The following is a 22,500-nucleotide window of genomic DNA, read 5'->3' as shown; positions in this document are numbered from 1 at the left end:
GTGCATGTGTGTCTGTGTGTGAGGGTGTGTGTGGGTGTGTGTGTGTGAGGGTGTGTGTGGGTGTGTGTGTTTGGGTGTGTGTGAGGGTGTGTGTGTGTGTGTGTGTGTGTGTGGGTGTATGTCTGTGTGTGTGAGGGTGCGTGTGTGTGAGGGTGTGTGTGTGTCTTTGTGTGTATGTCTGTGTGAGGGTGTGTGTGTGTCTGTGAGGGTGAGGCTGTGTGTATGTCTGTGTGTGTGTGAGGGTGAGGGTGTGTGTCTGTGTGTGTGAGTGTGTGTGTGTGTGAGGGTGTGTGTGTGTCTTTGTGTGTATGTCTGTGTGAGGGTGTGTGTGTGTCTGTGAGGGTGAGGCTGTGTGTATGTCTGTGTGTGTGTGAGGGTGTGTGTGTGTGTGTGTGTGTGTGTGTGTGTGTGTGTGTGTCTGTGTGTGAGGGTGCGCGTGCTGCTCTGCATGTCCAACACAATATCTTGTGTTGAAAATAAGGTAGGCCATTTTCAGTGGCTGTTCAGGACGAGGCCCTTCATCAGGATCTGCCGAGTTCCTCCAGCATCGTGTTTGTGTTGCTCTGGGTTTCCAGCATCGGCAGAGCCTTTTGTGTTTATGAATTGCCATCGTAGTCTCCGGAGAGGAATAAACAGTCGATGTTTCGGGCTGGGACCCGTCATCAGGACTGGAGAGGAGTGGGGGTAGAAGCCAGAGTGAGAAAAGGTGGTTTGGGATGGGGGATGTGGGGAGGGACTTACTCGCAGTAGATGCTGCCTGACCTGCCGAGTTCCTCCAACATTTTGTGTGCGTGTGTTGTTCTTCACGTCCACCTCTGTCTTGGGGTCACGGAGACTGGCCAACTGTCCATAGAGGACCTTTGTCCTGCCTAAAGCCCTGACCACCTGGCACAGTACCGGTCCTTCAGCCCGCAAATCAAACTACCCCCTCCCTCCCCGCAGAGTCCCCCCATCTTCCTTTCATCCACATGCCTGCCCAAGAATGTCTTAAATGATCCAAATCTGTCACCATTCCGGGCAGAATGTTCCACACACCCACTACTCTCTGGGTTAAAAAAAAACTTGCCCCTGGCACACTCAGATCACCGGAAAATTATGCCCCCTTGTGTAAACTATTTTCAATCTTGGGTGGGGGGGGGGTGGTTTCTGGCTCTCTACTTGGTCTATGCACACTGGGGGGAGGAGAGGACTCTGGTTCAACTTTACACATGCACTCTGGATGTGGGACCAGTCTCTGACTGTCCACGTGATATCTGCAGTCTGGGATGTGGGAGGGGTGTAGTCTCTGGTTATTGGATGTATGCACTCTGGGGGACCAAATCTCTGGCAGTCCACTCGATCTGGCGGTGTGGGTCCTGAGGCTCCTGTACCTACTTCCTGACGGTTGAGGGGTGATAACTGTCCCTGAACCTGGTGGTGTGGGTCCTGAGGCTCCTGTACCTCCTTCCTGATGGTTGAGGGGTGATAACTGTCCCTGAACCTGATGGTGTGGGTCCTGAGGCTCCTGTACCTCCTTCCTGATGGTTGAGGGGTGATAACTGTCCCTGAATCTGGTGGTGTGGGTCCTGAGGCTCCTGTACCTCCTTCCTGATGGTTGATGGGTAATAACTGTTCCTGAACCTGGTGGTGTGGGTCCTGAGGCTCCTGTACCTCCTTCCTGATGGTTGAGGGGTAATATCTGTTCCTGAACCTGGTGGTGTGGGTCCTGAGGCTCCTGTACCTCCTTCCTGATGGTTGAGGGGTGATAACTGTCCCTGAACCTGGTGGTGTGGGTCCTGAGGCTCCTGTACCTCCTTCCTGATGGTTGAGGGGTAATAACTGTTCCTGAACCTGGTGGTGTGGGTCCTGAGGCTCCTGTACCTCCTTCCGGTTGGTTGAGGGGGAATAACTGTTCCTGAACCTGGTGGTGTGGGTCCTGAGGCTCCTGTACCTCCTTCCTGATGGTTGAGGGGTAATAACTGTTCCTGAACCTGGTGGTGTGATCAATATCTCTGCCCAAAGATAGGGTCAGAGTTAGATGTGTTTGCAAAAGCATGTGACAGCAGTTTAGTCCAAAATATAAAATTACAATAAGGAATATATATATATAAATTATATAGTCAGTGCAAAGAGAGTTTATACATAATGCAGCAGTGTTCATGTGTTCATTGTCCATTCGGAAATTGGATAGTGGAGTGTGTGTATGTGTGTATATGTGTGTATGAGAGAGAGAGAGAGAGGGAGAGACACACATGCAGAGAGTGAGTGTGTTTGGGTCTGTGTGTGTGTGTGAGAGAGAGAGAGACACAGAGAGAGAGTGAGTGTGTTTGGGTCTGTGCGTGTGTGTGTGTGTGTGAGAGAGAGTGAGTGTGTTTGTGTCTGTGTGTGTGTGAGAGAGAGAGAGTGTGTTTGGGTCTGTATGTGTGTGTGAGAGAGAGAGAGAGAGTGTGTTTGGGTCTGTGCGTGTGTGTGTGTGAGAGAGAGAGTGAGTGTGTCTGGGTCTGTGTGTGTGTGTGTGTGTGAGAGAGAGACAGAGAGAGAGAAAGAGAGAGAGAGTGTGTTTGGGTCTGTGCATGTGTGTGTGTGAGAGAGAGAGAGTGAGTGTGTCTGGGTCTCTGTGTGTGTGTGTGTGAGAGAGAGACAGAGAGAGAGAAAGAGAGAGAGAGTGTGTTTGGGTCTGTGCATGTGTGTGTGTGAGAGAGAGAGAGTGAGTGTGTCTGGGTCTCTGTGTGTGTGTGTGTGTGTGTGTGAGAGAGAGAGAGAGTGTGTTTGGGTCTGTGCATGTGTGTGTGTGATAGAGAGAGAGAGAGTGTGTCTGGGTCTGTGTGTGTGTGTGAGAGAGAGAGAGTGTGTGTGTTTGGGTCTGTGCATGTGTGTGTGTGAGAGAGAGAGAGAGAGTGAGTGTGTCTGGGTCTGTGTGTGTGTGAAACAGACACATACACAGAGAGTAAGTGTGTCTGGGTGTGTGTGTGTGTGAAACAGACACATACACAGAGAGTAAGTGTGTCTGGGTGTGTGTGTGTCTGGGTGTGTGTGTGTGAGAGAGACACACACAGAGAGTGAGTGTGTCTGGGTCTGTGTGTGTGTGAAACAGACACATACACAGAGAGTAAGTGTGTGTGTGTGTGTGTGTGTGTGTGAGAGAGACACACACAGAGAGTGAGTGTGTCTGGGTGTGTGTGTGTGTGTGTGTGTGTGTGTGTGTCTGGGTGTGCGTGAGAGAGAGAGAGAGAGTGAGTGTGTCTGGGTCTGTGTGTGTGTGTGAAACAGACACATACACAGAGAGTAAGTGTGTGTGTGTGTGTGTGTGTGTGTGTGTGAGAGAGACACACACAGAGAGTGAGTGTGTCTGGGTGTGTGTGTGTGTGTGTGTGTGTGTGTGAGAGAGACACACACAGAGAGTGAGTGTGTCTGGGTGTGTGTGTGTGTGTGTGTGTGTCTGGGTGTGCGTGAGAGAGAGATTGCTTGAGACTGAGGTGGGGGAGATAATCGAAAACTGTAGGGTTGATGCTTGGTTGGAAAACTGTGCCTGCCCCCGGATAACCACCTCTTCAGCTGGCTGATCAACAAGGGAAAGAGTGTCGATACCTCTTTCTGATGGTTTCAAGATTTTGAGAGTGTCGAAGTGGTGCTGAATTTGTCTCGTTCTTCTGTGTTTGGTTGCTGAATTTGAACATTCGAATGTCTTTTTGGCAACAGCAGGCCATTCGACCCAACAAAGCCTGCCAGATGTCCTGTTCAGGCCGTGTCTTGCAATAACGATCGAGTTCAGATTTGAAAGTCCCTACGGTACCCCTCTCAACCACACAGCTAGGCAGTTTGTTCCGTGTGCCCACCACTCTCGGTGTAAAGAAATGTCAGCTCTTCGCATGCCACGTTCCAATTCCAAAAGTATTGTGAAGTCTGGAACCCTGCAAACAAAAGTCCCTCTGTTAGCGGAAACAATTAGGGGGTCTTCTCAAGTCAAGTCACTTTTTATTGTCATTTCAACCATAAACTGCTGGTACAGTGCACAGTAAAAACGAGACAACGTTCCTCCAGGACCCTGGTGCCACATGAAACAACACAAAAACTACACTAGACTATGTGAGACAGCACAAGGCTACACTAGACTACGTAAAACAACACAAAACCACACTAGACTATGTGAGACAGCACAAGGCTACACTAGACTACGTAAAACAACATAAAAACTACACCAGACGATGTGAGACAGCACAAGGCTACACTAGACTACGTAAAACAACACAAAAACTACACTAGACTACGTAAAACAACATAAAAACTACACTAGACTATGTGAGACAGCACAAGGCTACACTAGACTACGTAAAACAACATAAAAACTACACCAGACGATGTGAGACAGCACAAGGCTACACTAGACTATGTGAGACAGCACAAGGCTACACTAGACTACATAAAACAACACAAAAACTACACTAGACTATGTGAGACAGCACAAGGCTACACTAGACTACGTAAAACAACATAAAAACTACACTAGACTATGTGAGACAGCACAAGGCTACACTAGACTACATAACACAAAAACTACACTAGACTATGTGAGACAGCACAAGGCTACACTAGACTACGTAAAACAACACAAAAACTACACCAGACGATGTGAGACAGCACAAGGCTACACTAGACTACATAAAACAACACAAAACTACACTAGACTATGTGAGACAGCACAAGGCTACACTAGACTACATAAAACAACACAAAACTACACCAGACTATTTGAGACAGCACAAGGCTACACTAGACTACGTAAAACAACACAAAACTACACCAGACGATGTGAGACAGCACAAGGCTACACTAGACTACGTAAAACAACACAAAAACTACACTAGACTATGTGAGACAGCACAAGGCTACACTAGACTATGTGAGACAGCACAAGGCTACACTAGACTACATAAAACAACACAAAACTACACCAGACGATGTGAGACAGCACAAGGCTACACTAGACTACATAAAACAACACAAAACTACACTAGACTATGTGAGACAGCACAAGGCTACACTAGACTATGTGAGACAGCACAAGGCTACACTAGACTACATAAAACAACACAAAAACTACGCTAGACTATGTGAGACAGCACAAGGCTACACTAGACTACATAAAACAACATAAAAACTACACTAGACTATGTGAGACAGCACAAGGCTACACTAGACTACATAAAACAACACAAAACTACACCAGACGATGTGAGACAGCACAAGGCTACACTAGACTACATAAAACAACACAAAAACTACGCTAGACTATGTGAGACAGCACAAGGCTACACTAGACTACGTAAAACAACACAAAAACTACACTAGACTATGTGAGACAGCACAAGGCTACACTAGACTATGTGAGACAACACAAGGCTACACTAGACTACATAAAACAACATAAAAACTACACTGGACTACAGACCTGCACAGGACTACATAAAGTGCACAAAACAGTGCAGGGCAGTACAATAATTAATAAACAAAACAATAGGCACAGTAGAGGACAGATTATAATATCATAATAAATTATCTAGATGTCAGTCTAGACTCTGGGTATTGAGGAGTCTGATAGCTTGGGGGAAGAAACTGTTACACAGTCTGGTCGTGAGAGCCCGAATGCTTCGGAGCCTTTTCCCAGACAGCAGGAGGGAGGGGAGTTTGTATGAGGGGTGTGTGGGGTCCTTCATAATGCTGTTTGCTTTGCGGATGCAGCGTGTGGTGTAAATGTCCATGGTGGCGGGAAGAGAGACCCCGATGATCTTCTCAGCTGACCTCACTATCCTCTGCAGGGTCTTGCGATCCAAGATGATGCAATTTCTGAACCCAGCAGTGATGCAGCTGCTCAGGATGCTCTCAATACAACCCCTGTAGAATGTGATGAGGATGGGGGGTGGAAGATGGACTTTCCTCAGCCTTCACAAAAAGTAGAGACGCTGCTGGGCTTTCTTTGCTATGGAGTTGGTGTTGAGGGACCAGGTGAGATTCTCCGCCAGGTGAACACCAAGAAATTCGGTGCTCTTTACAATCTCTACCGAGGAGCCCTCGATGTTCAGTAGGGAGTGGTCGCTCCGTGCCCTCCTGAAGTCAACAACCATCTCTTTTGTTTCGTTCACATTCAGAGACAGGTTGTTGGCTCTGCACCAGTCCGTTAGCCGCTGCACCTCCTCTCTGTAAGCTGACTCGTCGTTCTTGCTGATGAGACCCACCACGGTCATGTCATCGGCGAACTTGATGATGGGGTTCGAGCTGTGTGTTGCTGCACAGTCATGGGTCAGCAGAGTGAACAGCAGTGGACTGAGCACACAGCCCTGGGGGGCCCCCGTGCTGCTCCCGATCCGGACTGACTGAGGTCTCCCAGTCTGGACGTCTGGGATCCAGTTGCAGAGGGAGGTGTTCAGGCCCAGTAGGCTCAGCTTTCCAATCAGTTTCTGAGGGATGATTGTGTTGAATGCTGAACGGAAGTCCATGAACAGCATCCGAACGTATCCGTCTTTTTTGTCCAGGTGGGTTAGGGCCAGGTGGAGGGTGGTGGCAATGGCGTCATCTGTTGAGCGGTTGAGACGGTACGCAAACTGCAGGGGGTCCAATGAGGGGGGCAGCAGGGTCTTGATGTGCCTCATGTCGAGCCTCCCGAAACACTTCACGATGATGGATGTGAGTGCAATGGGACACTAAAGACTTCTACGGCACGGGACGATGGCCACCACGGCCTTGTAATAAAGTTCAAAGCAAAATTTATTGTCAAAGTGCATACATATCACCTAACATTCATTTTCTTGTGGGCATTCACAGTAGAAAAACAAAATAATAAATATATAGATAGATACATTGATTATCTATAAATAATATTGAGTTGTAGAGTCTTCGGTTGTGGAGTGTTGATGATAAGTGAAGTTATCGCCTCCGGTTCAGGAACTGGATGGTTGAGGGATAATAACCGTTCTCCTCACCGAGAGAGTTGTCCTCGGTGACCCTGGCCGCAGTTTAGTCACCACCAAAGGCCGCCGTTAATCAGGCGCTCGAGAGGTTGCATGCAGCCATCACCGAGCGAGAAACAGCCCACCCCAACGAATTTCAAATCATGGATGGGGATGTTAATCAGGCCTGTTTGAAGAAATCTCTGTCCAGTGATTATCGGCGTATGACCTGCAGCACCGGGGGTGGGGTGGGGTGGTGGGGGGGTCCCCATGCACTCCACCACTGTTATACCGAGAAAAGGAGTGTCGACCGTCCCGTGCCTAGACCACACTTAAGGAAATCTGATCGGTTGACTGTCCTCCTCCTACCTGCGTACTAAAGTGCAGGCCTCCAGAGATGAGAGAAACGAGGTGGCGGCCGCGGGAGGTGAGGGAGGGGCTACGGGATTGTCTTGAGTCGATCGGAGGATCTGAATGGATGCACCACGGTTGTCGCGGACTTCACAAAAAGCAGCCGTAGTCGAGCGTGCCCCCCCCCCCCCGAGCAAAACCGTTCAGAGTCTCCCTTTCGCTAACCAGAAGCCCTGGATGAACCAGGAGATCGGCAGTCTGCCGAGCCGTTCAGGGCTGGTGACTGGGCAAGATGCAGGAGGCCCGGGTACGATCTCCGGAGGGCCATCGCTGACAGCTGTGGCAGGGCTTGAACGCCTTCATCGCGTACAAAGTGACGCCGAGTGCCATCTGACCATCGAATCATCGGAATTGAAAGATTGAAACACTTTTATCGTCGTTGCATCGTACAATTTCTCGTGCACCGATACAGCGAGATTGAGTTCGCAACTCTCATACTCAATGCTATGACACAACAAATAAAATAAATAAACAATAAATAAGATCAAGTAACCAGCCAGTGCGGGCGATGTCCGGCGGTACAGAAGCGCAACTTGGATGCACGACAGCAATAAAACCGGCGTTCAGAGTCGCAATATAACAGATTTACGGATGATCCAAGAGCCTCAGACCCGCACCACCAGGTTGAGGGACAGTTATTACTCCTCAACCATCAGGAAGGAGGTACAGGAGCCTCAGGACCCACACCACCAGGTTGAGGGACAGTTATTACCCCTCAACCATCAGGAAGGAGATACTGGAGCCTCAGGACCCACACCACCAGGTTGAGGGACAGTTATTACCCCTCAACCATCAGGAAGGAGATACTGGAGCCTCAGGACCCACACCACCAGGTTGAGGGACAGTTATTACTCCTCAACCATCAGGAAGGAGGTACAGGAGCCTCAGGACCCACACCACCAGGTTCAGGAACAGTTATTACCCTCTCAGCCATCAGGAAGGAGGTACAGGAGCCTCAGGACCCACACGACCAGGTTGAGGGACAGTTATTACCCCTCAACCAGTAGGAGGGAGGTACAGGAGCCTCAGGACCCACACCATCAGGTTCAAGAACAGTTATTACCCCTCAACCATCAGGAAGGAGGTACAGGAGCCTCAGGACCCACACCACCAGGTTGAGGGACAGTTATTACCCCTCAACCAGAAGGAGGGAGGTACAGGAGCCTCAGGACCCACACCACCAGGTTTAGGAACAGTTATTACCCCTCAACCATCAGGAAGGAGGTACAGGAGCCTCAGGACCCACACCACCAAGTTCAGGAACAGTTATCACCCCTCAGTTTTATAATATAATAATTATGTATAATTAAAGATTCCTCCTTCTCCAGCTTTTGACCTTTTCCCACCCACCTGGCTTCACCTATCAACTTCCAACTGGCCCCCTTCCTCTCCACCACCCCTTTATATGCTGGCACCTACCCCCTTCCTTCTCAGTCCTGAATCAGTTTATGGCCCAAAACACAGACTGTTTATCGACTTCCATAGATTCTACCCTGACCATCTGAGGTCCTCCAGCACTTTGTGTGTTACTCTGGATGTCCAGCATCCACAGGCTTTCTTGTGTCCTCAATCAGTATTGCTTGCATGCCTGTCTGTTTATCTGTCTAACATCTGTCTAACATCTGCCTGTCTGCCTTCTGTCTGTCTGTCTGTCGATCTGTCTATTGATCTGTCTGTCTGTCTGTCGATCTGTCTGTCTATTGATCTGTCTGTCTGTCTGTCGATCTGTCTGTCTGTCTATCCATCAACAGTCATTTCAGAGTTTTTGTCTTCTGCACATTGGTTTGTCTGTCCTGTTGGATGTGGTCTTTCATCGATTCTATTATGCTTCTTGGATTGACCGAATTTGCCCTCGAGAAACCATTCCCAGGGTTGTACACGTTGGCATATATCGACTTTGCCAATGAATCTACTTTGAACCGTGAAAATTGAAGCAGCTGGTACGGGACCGGAGGCTCCAGTACCCCCTACCCGATGGCAGGAAGCGAGAAGAGAGCGTGGTCTGGATGGTGAAAATGAGGATGGTCTGGGAAGGTGGTGGGGTGAGAGATGCTGGTCAGTTCTTATTTTAGGGTCCTGCTGACCAGAAACCCCAATTTATCTGTCTGTCCATCCACCTTTCACCCTCCCACCCATCTGTAACCACCCACCATCATCCACCCATCCATCACCCATCCATCACCCACCCATCTCTCACCCACCCATCCATCCACCCATCCATCACCCACCCATCTCTCACCCACCCATCCATCATCCACCCATCCATCACCCATCCATCACCCACCCACCATCATCCACCCATCCATCACCCACCCATCTCTCACCCACCCATCATCCACCCATCCATCACCCACCCACCCATCCATCCACCCATCCATCACCCATCCATCACTCACCCACCGATCATCCACCCATCCATCACCCATCCATCCATCCATCAACCACCCATCCATCACCCACCCATCCCTCACCCACCCACCATCATCCACCTATCCATCACCCACCCATCTCTCACCCACCCATCCATCATCCACCCATCCAACACCCACCCACCCATCCATCCACCCATCCATCACCCATCCATCACCCATCCATCACCCACCCACCATCATCCAGCCATCCCTCACCCACCCATCATCCACCCATCCATCACCCATCCATCCATCCATCAACCACCCATCCATCACCCACCCATCCCTCACCCACCCACCATCATCCACCTATCCATCACCCACCCATCTCTCACCCACCCATCCATCATCCACCTATCCATCACCCACCCATCCACCATCCACCCATCCATCACCCACCCATCCCTCAACCACCCATCATCCACCCACCATCATCCACCCACCCATCTATCATCCATCCATTACCCACCCATCTATCATCCAACCATCCATTACCCATAATCACCCACCCATCCACCCATCATCCACCCATCCATCCATCACCCATCCATTACCCACCCATCCATTAACCATAATCACCCACCCATCCATCACCTACCCACCCATCATCCACCCACCATCATCCACCCACCATCATCCACCCATCCATCCATCACCCATCCATTACCCACCCATCTATCACCCACCCATCTATCACCCACCCATCCATCACCCACCCATCCGTCACCCATCCATCCGTCATCCACCCACCATCATCCACCCACCATCATCCACCCATCCATCCATCACCCATCCATTACCCACCCATCTATCACCCACCCATCCATCACCCACCCATCCATCACCCATCCACCCATCATCCACCCACCATCATCCACCCATCCGTCACCCATCCACCCATCATCCACCCACCATCATCCACCCACCATCATCCACCCACCATCATCCACCCACCATCATCCACCCATCCATCACCCACCCATGCATCACCCACCCATCATCCACCCACCATCATCCACCCATCCATCCATCACCCATCCATTACCCACCCACCCATCATCCACCCATCCATCACCCACCCATCTCTCACCCACCCATCTATCACCCACCCATCCATCACCCACCCATCCGTCACCCATCCATCCGTCATCCATCCACCCATCATCCACCCACCATCACCCACCCATCCATCACCCATCCACCCATCATCCACCCACCATCATCCACCCATCCGTCACCCATCCACCCATCATCCACCCACCATCATCCACCCACCATCATCCACCCACCATCATCCACCCATCCATCACCCACCCATGCATCACCCACCCATCATCCACCCACCATCATCCACCCATCCATCCATCATCCATCCATTACCCACCCATCTATCATCCAACCATCCATTACCCATAATCACCCACCCATCCACCCATCATCCACCCATCCATCCATCACCCATCCATTACCCACCCATCTATCACCCACCCATCCATTACCCATAATCACCCACCCATCCATCACCTACCCACCCATCATCCACCCACCATCATCCACCCATCCATCACTCACCCATGCATCACCCACCCATTACCCACCCATCTATCACCCACCCATCCATCACCCATCCACCCATCATCCACCCACCATCATCCACCCATCACCCACCGATCCATCACTCATCCATATATTACCCAACCATCCATCAACCACCCATCCATCACGCACACATCCATCATCCACCCATCCATCATCCAGAATCCATCATCCACCCATCCCTCACCCACCCATCCATCATCCACCCATCCATCATCCACCCATCCATCATCCACCCATCCATCATCCAGAATCCATCATCCACCCATCCCTCACCCACCCATCCATCATCCACCCATCCATCATCCAGAATCCATCATCCACCCATCCCTCACCCACCCATCCATCATCCACCTATCCATCATCCACCCATCTCTCACCCACCCATGCATCACCCACCCATCCATCCATCACCCATCCATCACCCACCCATCCATCATCCACCCATCCATTACCAACCCATCTATTACGCACTCATCCATTACCCATCCGTCACACACCCATCCATCACACACCCATCCATCACCCACCCACCATCATCCACCCATCCATCACCCACCCATCCCTCACCCACCCATCCATCACCCACCCACCATCATCCATCCATTATTCGCCCACCCATCCATCACCCATCCATCCGTCATCCATCCACCCATCATCCACCCATCACCCACCCATCACTCATCCATATATTACCCACCCATCCATCAACCACCCACCAACCATCTCCCACCCATCCATCATCCACCCATCCATCATCCACCCACCCATCCATCACCCACACATCCATCATCCACCCATCCATCATCCAGAATCCATCATCCACCCATCCCTCACCCACCCATCCATCATCCACCCATCCATCATCCACCCACCCATCCATCACCCACACATCCATCATCCACCCATCCATCATCCAGAATCCATCATCCACCCATCCCTCACCCACCCATCCATCATCCACCCATCCATCCATCACCCACCCATCCATCATCCACCCATCCATCTTCCACCCATATCTCACCCACCCATCCCTCACCCACACACCATCATCCACCCATCCATCATCAACCCCTCTCACCCACCCACCATCACCCACCCATCCATCACCCACCCATCCATCACCCTCCCACCATCATCCACCCATCCATCACCCACCCATTCATTCATCATCCACCCATCCATCCATTACCCACCCATCCATCCATCAACCACCCGTCCATCACCCACCCATCCATCACACATCCATCTATCACCCACCCATCCATCATCCACCCATCCATCCATCACCCACCCACCATCATCCACCCATCTCTCACCCACCCATCCATCACCCACCCATCATCCACCCACCATCATCCACCCATCCATCCATCACCCATCCATTACCCACCCATCTATCACCCACCCATCCATCACCCACCCATCCGTCACCCATCCATCCGTCATCCATCCATCCATCCATCACTCATCCATATATTACCCACCCATCCATCAACCACCCACCCACCATATCCCACCCATCCATCACCCACCCATCCATCGCCCACCCATCCATCATGCAAACAGCCATCATGCACCCATCCATCACCCACCCATCCCTCACCCACCGATCTATTACGCACTCATCCATTACCCATCCGTCACCCATCCATCCATCTCCCACCCATCCATCATCCACCCATCCATCACCCACCCATCCATCACCCATCCATCCATCATCCACCCATCCATCATCCACCCACCCATCCATCACCCACACATCCGTCACCCATCCATCCATCACCCACCCATCCATCATCCACCGATCCATCACCCACCCATCCATCACCCACCCATCCATCATCCACCCATCCATCATTCACCCATCCATCACCCACCCATCCATCACCCACCCATCCATCATCCACCCATCCATACCCACCCATCATCATCCATCCATTATTCGCCCACCCATCCATCACCCATCCATCCGTCATCCATCCACCCATCATCCACCCACCCATCACCCACCCATCCATCACCCACCCATCCATCAAGCACCCACCAACCATCTCCCACCCATCCATCATCCACCCATCCATCATCCACCCACCCATCCATCACCCACACATCCATCATCCACCCATCCATCATCCAGAATCCATCATCCACCCATCCCTCACCCACCCATCCATCATCCACACATCCATCATCCACCCATCCATCATCCAGAATCCATCATCCACCCACCCATCCATCACCCATCCATCCGTCATCCATCCACCCATCATCCACCCACCCATCACCCACCCATCCATCACCCACCCATCCATCAAGCACCCACCAACCATCTCCCACCCATCCATCATCCACCCATCCATCATCCACCCACCCATCCATCACCCACACATCCATCATCCACCCATCCATCATCCAGAATCCATCATCCACCCATCCCTCACCCACCCATCCATCATCCACACATCCATCATCCACCCATCCATCATCCAGAATCCATCATCCACCCATCCATCCATCACCCACCCATCCATCACCCACACATCCATTATCCACCCATCCATCATCCAGAATCCATCATCCACCCATCCATCCATCACCCACCCACCATCATCCACCCATCCATCTTCCACCCATATCTCACCCACCCATCCCTCACCCACACACCATCATCCACCCATCCATCATCAACCCCTCTCACCCACCCACCATCACCCACCCATCCATCACCCACCCATCCATCACCCTCCCACCATCATCCACCCATCCATCACCCACCCATTCATTCATCATCCACCCATCCATCCATTACCCACCCATCCATCCATCAACCACCCGTCCATCACCCACCCATCCATCACACATCCATCTATCACCCACCCATCCATCATCCACCCATCCATCCATCACCCACCCACCATCCACCCATCTCTCACCCACCCATCCATCACCCACACATCATCCACCCACCATCATCCACCCATCCATCCATCACCCATCCATTACCCACCCATCTATCACCCACCCATCCGTCACCCATCCATCCGTCATCCATCCACCCATCATCCACCCATCCATCACTCATCCATATATTACCCACCCATCCATCAACCACCCACCCACCATATCCCACCCATCCATCACCCACCCATCCATCGCCCACCCATCCATCATGCAAACAGCCATCATGCACCCATCCATCACCCACCCATCCCTCACCCACCGATCTATTACGCACTCATCCATTACCCATCCGTCACCCATCCATCCATCTCCCACCCATCCATCATCCACCCATCCATCACCCACCCATCCATCACCCACCCATCCATCATCCACCCATCCATCATCCACCCACCCATCCTTCACCCACACATCCGTCACCCATCCACCCATCATCCACCCATCCATCCATCACCCATCCATTACCCACCCATCTATCACCCACCCATCCATTACCCATAATCACCCACCCATCCATCACCTACCCACCCATCATCCACCCACCATCATCCACCCATCCATCACTCACCCATGCATCACCCACCCATTACCCACCCATCTATCACCCACCCATCCATCACCCATCCACCCATCATCCACCCACCATCATCCACCCATCACCCACCGATCCATCACTCATCCATATATTACCCAACCATCCATCAACCACCCATCCATCACGCACACATCCATCATCCACCCATCCATCATCCAGAATCCATCATCCACCCATCCCTCACCCACCCATCCATCATCCACCCATCCATCATCCACCCATCCATCATCCACCCATCCATCATCCAGAATCCATCATCCACCCATCCCTCACCCACCCATCCATCATCCACCCATCCATCATCCAGAATCCATCATCCACCCATCCCTCACCCACCCATCCATCATCCACCTATCCATCATCCACCCATCTCTCACCCACCCATGCATCACCCACCCATCCATCCATCACCCATCCATCACCCACCCATCCATCATCCACCCATCCATTACCAACCCATCTATTACGCACTCATCCATTACCCATCCGTCACACACCCATCCATCACACACCCATCCATCACCCACCCACCATCATCCACCCATCCATCACCCACCCATCCCTCACCCACCCATCCATCACCCACCCACCATCATCCATCCATTATTCGCCCACCCATCCATCACCCATCCATCCGTCATCCATCCACCCATCATCCACCCATCACCCACCCATCACTCATCCATATATTACCCACCCATCCATCAACCACCCACCAACCATCTCCCACCCATCCATCATCCACCCATCCATCATCCACCCACCCATCCATCACCCACACATCCATCATCCACCCATCCATCATCCAGAATCCATCATCCACCCATCCCTCACCCACCCATCCATCATCCACCCATCCATCATCCACCCACCCATCCATCACCCACACATCCATCATCCACCCATCCATCATCCAGAATCCATCATCCACCCATCCCTCACCCACCCATCCATCATCCACCCATCCATCCATCACCCACCCATCCATCATCCACCCATCCATCTTCCACCCATATCTCACCCACCCATCCCTCACCCACACACCATCATCCACCCATCCATCATCAACCCCTCTCACCCACCCACCATCACCCACCCATCCATCACCCACCCATCCATCACCCTCCCACCATCATCCACCCATCCATCACCCACCCATTCATTCATCATCCACCCATCCATCCATTACCCACCCATCCATCCATCAACCACCCGTCCATCACCCACCCATCCATCACACATCCATCTATCACCCACCCATCCATCATCCACCCATCCATCCATCACCCACCCACCATCATCCACCCATCTCTCACCCACCCATCCATCACCCACCCATCATCCACCCACCATCATCCACCCATCCATCCATCACCCATCCATTACCCACCCATCTATCACCCACCCATCCATCACCCACCCATCCGTCACCCATCCATCCGTCATCCATCCATCCATCCATCACTCATCCATATATTACCCACCCATCCATCAACCACCCACCCACCATATCCCACCCATCCATCACCCACCCATCCATCGCCCACCCATCCATCATGCAAACAGCCATCATGCACCCATCCATCACCCACCCATCCCTCACCCACCGATCTATTACGCACTCATCCATTACCCATCCGTCACCCATCCATCCCACCCATCCATCATTCACCCATCCATCACCCACCCATCCATCACCCACCCATCCATCATCCACCCATCCATCACCCACCCATCATCATCCATCCATTATTCGCCCACCCATCCATCACCCATCCATCCGTCATCCATCCACCCATCATCCACCCACCCATCACCCACCCATCCATCACCCACCCATCCATCAAGCACCCACCAACCATCTCCCACCCATCCATCACCCACCCATCCATCACCCACCCATCCATCACCCACCCATCCATCACCCTCCCACCATCATCCACCCATCCATCACCCACCCATTCATTCATCATCCACCCATCCATCCATTACCCACCCATCCATCCATCAACCCCCCGTCCATCACCCACCCATCCATCACACATCCATCTATCACCCACCCATCCATCGCCCACCCATCCATCACCCACCCATCCATCACCCATCCATCTATCACCCACCCATCCATCACCCACCCATCCACCCACCCATCCATCACCCAACCATCCCTCACCCACACATCCATCACCCACCCATCCCACCCACCATCACCCACCCATCCATCACCCACCCATCCATCACCCACCCATCCCACCCACCATCATCCACCCATCCATCACCCACCCATTCATTCATCATCCACCCATCCATCCATTACCCACCCATCCATCCATCAACCACCCGTCCATCACCCACCCATCCATCACACATCCATCTATCACCCACCCATCCATCATCCACCCATCCATCCATCACCCACCCACCATCCACCCATCTCTCACCCACCCATCCATCACCCACACATCATCCACCCACCATCATCCACCCATCCATCCATCACCCATCCATTACCCACCCATCTATCACCCACCCATCCGTCACCCATCCATCCGTCATCCATCCACCCATCATCCACACATCCATCACCCACCCATCCATCACCCACCCATCCATCACCCACCCATCCATCACCCATCCATCCATCACCCACCCATCCATCACCCTCCCACCATCATCCACCCATCCACCCATCCATCACCCACCCATCCATCACCCACCCATCCATCACCCACCCATCCATCGCCCACCCATCCATCACCCACCCATCCATCACCCATCCATCTATCACCCACCCATCCATCACCCACCCATCCACCCACCCATCCATCACCCAACCATCCCTCACCCACACATCCATCACCCACCCATCCCACCCACCATCACCCACCCATCCATCACCCACCCATCCATCACCCACCCATCCATCACCCTCCCACCATCATCCACCCATCCATCACCCACCCATTCATTCATCATCCACCCATCCATCCATTACCCACCCATCCATCCATCAACCACCCGTCCATCACCCACCCATCCATCACACATCCATCTATCACCCACCCATCCATCATCCACCCATCCATCCATCACCCACCCACCATCCACCCATCTCTCACCCACCCATCCATCACTCACACATCATCCACCCACCATCATCCACCCATCCATCCATCACCCATCCATTACCCACCCATCTATCACCCACCCATCCGTCACCCATCCATCCGTCATCCATCCACCCATCATCCACCCATCCATCACTCATCCATATATTACCCACCCATCCATCAACCACCCACCCACCATATCCCACCCATCCATCACCCACCCATCCATCGCCCACCCATCCATCATGCAAACAGCCATCATGCACCCATCCATCACCCACCCATCCCTCACCCACCGATCTATTACGCACTCATCCATTACCCATCCGTCACCCATCCATCCATCTCCCACCCATCCATCATCCACCCATCCATCACCCACCCATCCATCACCCACCCATCCATCATCCACCCATCCATCATCCACCCATCCATCCATCCATCACCCACCCACCATCATCCACCCATCCATCACCCACCCACCATCACCCACACATCCGTCACCCATCCATCCATCACCCACCCATCCATCATCCACCGATCCATCATTCACCCATCCATCACCCACACATCCATCATCCACCCATCCATCATCCAGAATCCATCATCCACCCATCCATCACCCACCCATCCATCATCCACCCATCATCCACCCATCCCTCACCCACCCATCCATCATCCACCCATCCATCCATCCATCACCCACCCACCATCATCCACCCATCCATCACCCACCCATATCTCACCCACCCATCCATCACCCACCCACCCATCACCCACCCATCCCTCATCCAGAATCCATCATCCACCCATCCATCACCCACCCATATCTCACCAACCCATCCATCACCCACCCACCCATCATCCACCCATCCATCATCCAGAATCCATCATCCACCCATCCATCACCCACCCATCCATCATCCACCCATCATCCACCCATCCCTCACCCATCCATCATCCACCCATCCATCCATCCATCACCCACCCACCATCATCCACCCATCCATCACCCACCCATATCTCACCCACCCATCCATCACCCACCCACCCATCACCCACCCATCCCTCACACACACAGCATCATCCACCCATCCATCATCCACCCATCCATCCATCATCCACCCATCCATCACCCACCCATCCATCCATCAACCACCCGTCCATCACCCACCCATCCATCACACATCCATCTATCACCCACCCATCCATCACCCATCCATCCATCACCCACCCATCCATCACCCACCCATCCATCCATCATCCACCCATCCATCACCCACCCATCCATCCATCAACCACCCGTCCATCACCCACCCATCCATCACACATCCATCTATCACCCACCCATCCATCACCCATCCATCAATCACCCACCCATTTATCACCCACCCATCCAACCCATCCATCCATCGCCCACCCATCCATCACCCACCCACCATCGTCCACCCATCCATCATCCACCCATCCATCCATCATCCACCCATCCATCACCCACGCATCTCTCACCCACCCATCCATCACCCACGCATCTCTCACCCACCATCCATCACCCACCCATCCATCATCCACCCATCTCTCACCCACCAATCCATCACCCACCCATCCATCATCCACCCATCTCTCACCCACCCATGCATCACCCACCCATCCATCCATCACCCACCCATCCATCATCCACCCATCCATCATCCACCCATCCATCACCCATCCATCACCCACCCATCACCCACCCATCCATCACCCATCCATCACCCACCCATCCATCATCCACCCATCCATCACCCACCCATCCATCATCCACCCACCCATCCATCATCCACCCACCCATCCATCACCCACACATCCGTCACCCATCCATCCACCACCCACCCATCCATCACCCACACATCCGTCACCCATCCATCCATCACCCACCCATCCATCATCCACCGATCCATCACCCACCCATCCATCACCCACCCATCCATCATCCACCCAACCATCATTCACCCATCCATCATTCACCCATCCATCACCCACCCATCCATCACCCACCCATCCATCACCCATCCATCTATCATCCACCCATCCACACATCACCCATCCACCCATCCCTCACCCACCCATCCATCATCCACACATCCATCACCCACCCATCCATCACCCACCCATCCATCACCCACCCATCCATCACCCTCCCACCATCATCCACCCATCCACCCATCCATCACCCACCCATCCATCACCCACCCATCCATCACCCACCCATCCATCGCCCACCCATCCATCACCCACCCATCCATCACCCATCCATCTATCACCCACCCATCCATCACCCACCCATCCACCCACCCATCCATCACCCAACCATCCCTCACCCACACATCCATCACCCACCCATCCCACCCACCATCACCCACCCATCCATCACCCACCCATCCATCACCCACCCATCCCACCCACCATCACCCACCCATCCATCACCCATCCATCCATCACCCACCCATCCATCACCCTCCCACCATCATCCACCCATCCATCGCCCACCCATCCATCGCCCACCCATCCATCACCCACCCATCCATCACCCTCCCACCATCATCCACCCACCCACCCAGCAAGGAACTGGCCCTTCCAGCCCTTTGAGCTGGGCCACCCAGCTGTTCACTGATTCAACCCGAGCCTAATCACCGGACAATTTACGATGACCAATTGACCTGCGGGCCAGTACGTCTTTGGGTCGTGGGAGGACGAAACCCAGACGTGCACGGGAAGCAACGTGCAACGCCGGAATTGAACTCTGAACTGCGACCCCCTCAAGCGTGGCGCAACATTAGCTAACCTCCGACCTTCGGTACCTGACCTGCTACTAAGGAGCCCTGCACAGGCCCCCGGCAGGGGACTGAGGGACAGCTCGTCAGGCCCTGGGGATTTATCCACCCTAACTGACCTCAAACAGCCAACACCTCCTCCTGCATAATGTGACCGTGACCACCCTGCTGCTTCACCTTCGCTCTTACATTGTGCGGGACCCATCAGCGGCACCAACTGAGTTCAATGGGGGAGTGATGCTCGCAGATCAGCGGCGGTGATTTAAAACGAGAGCCTCATGTGCGTTAGTTCATTGTGCGGGACCCATCAGCGGCAGCAACTAAGTTCAATGGGGGAGTGATGCTCGCAGATCAGCGGCGGTGATTTAAAACGAGAGCCTCATGTGCGTTAGTTCATTGTGCGGGACCCATCAGCGGCAGCAACTAAGTTCAATGGGGGAGTGATCCTCGCAGATCAGCGGCGGTGATTTAAAACGAGAGCCTCATGTGCGTCAGTTCATTGTGCGGGACCCATCAGCGGCAGCAACTAAGTTCAATGGGGGAGTGATGCTCGCAGATCAGCGGCGGTGATTTAAAACGAGAGCCTCATGTGCGTTAGTTCATTGTGCGGGACCCATCAGCGACGGCAACTAAGTTCAATGGGGGAGTGATCCTCGCAGATCAGCGGCGGTGATTTAAAACGAGAGCCTCATGTGCGCTAGTTCATTGTGCGGGACCCATCAGCGGCGGCAACTAAGTTCAATGGGGGAGTGATGCTCGCAGATCAGCGGCGGTGATTTAAAACGAGAGCCTCATGTGCGTTAGTTCATTGTGCGGGACCCATCAGCGACGGCAACTAAGTTCAATGGGGGAGTGATCCTCGCAGATCAGCGGCGGTGATTTAAAACGAGAGCCTCATGTGCGCTAGTTCATTGTGCGGGACCCATCAGCGGCAGCAACTAAGTTCAATGGGGGAGTGATGCTCGCAGATCGGCGGCGGTGATTTAAAACGAGAGCCTCATGTGCGTCAGTTCATTGTGCGGGACCCATCAGCGACGGCAACTAAGTTCAATGGGGGAGTGATGCTCGCAGATCAGAGGCGGTGATTTAAAACGAGAGCCTCATGTGCGCTAGTTCATTGTGCGGGACCCATCAGCGGCAGCAACTAAGTTCAATGGGGGAGTGATGCTCGCAGATCGGCGGCGGTGATTTAAAACGAGAGCCTCATGTGCGTCAGTTCATTGTGCGGGACCCATCAGCGGCAGCAACTAAGTTCAATGGGGGAGTGATCCTCGCAGATCAGCGGCGGTGATTTAAAACGAGAGCCTCATGTGCGCTAGTTCATTGTGCGGGACCCATCAGCGGCAGCAACTAAGTTCAATGGGGGAGTGATGCTCGCAGATCAGCGGCGGTGATTTAAAACGAGAGCCTCATGTGCGCTAGTTCATTGTGCGGGACCCATCAGCGGCAGCAACTAAGTTCAATGGGGGAGTGATCCTCGCAGATCGGCGGCGGTGATTTAAAACGAGAGCCTCATGTGCGTTAGTTCATTGTGCGGGACCCATCAGCGGCAGCAACTAAGTTCAATGGGGGAGTGATGCTCGCAGATCAGCGGCGGTGATTTAAAACGAGAGCCTCATGTGCGTCAGTTCATTGTGCGGGACCCATCAGCGGCAGCAACTAAGTTCAATGGGGGAG

General features: G+C 53.0%; 1 protein-coding gene across 1 annotated transcript in view; it reads right to left on the bottom strand.

The window, feature by feature from the left end:
* Positions 1–3,755, bottom strand: part of LOC132386721 (mucin-3B-like) — an 8,057-nt gene extending 4,302 nt beyond the window's left edge. The window contains exons 1-2 of the mRNA XM_059959070.1: positions 1,791–3,755; positions 1,610–1,641 (exon numbers count right to left, since the gene is read on the bottom strand). Of these exons, the coding sequence (XP_059815053.1) occupies positions 1,610–1,641; positions 1,791–3,079 (1,321 nt within the window). The 5' untranslated portion in view covers positions 3,080–3,755. The remainder of the gene's footprint in view (positions 1–1,609; positions 1,642–1,790) is intronic.
* Between the last annotated feature and the right edge of the window lie 18,745 nt (positions 3,756–22,500).

This window comes from Hypanus sabinus, unplaced genomic scaffold (genome assembly GCF_030144855.1).
Source record: "Hypanus sabinus isolate sHypSab1 unplaced genomic scaffold, sHypSab1.hap1 scaffold_1271, whole genome shotgun sequence".
NCBI classification, from domain to species: Eukaryota; Metazoa; Chordata; class Chondrichthyes; order Myliobatiformes; family Dasyatidae; genus Hypanus; species Hypanus sabinus.
Note: the sequence above shows the minus strand (reverse complement) of the source record. Positions and strands in the feature narration are given on the sequence as shown.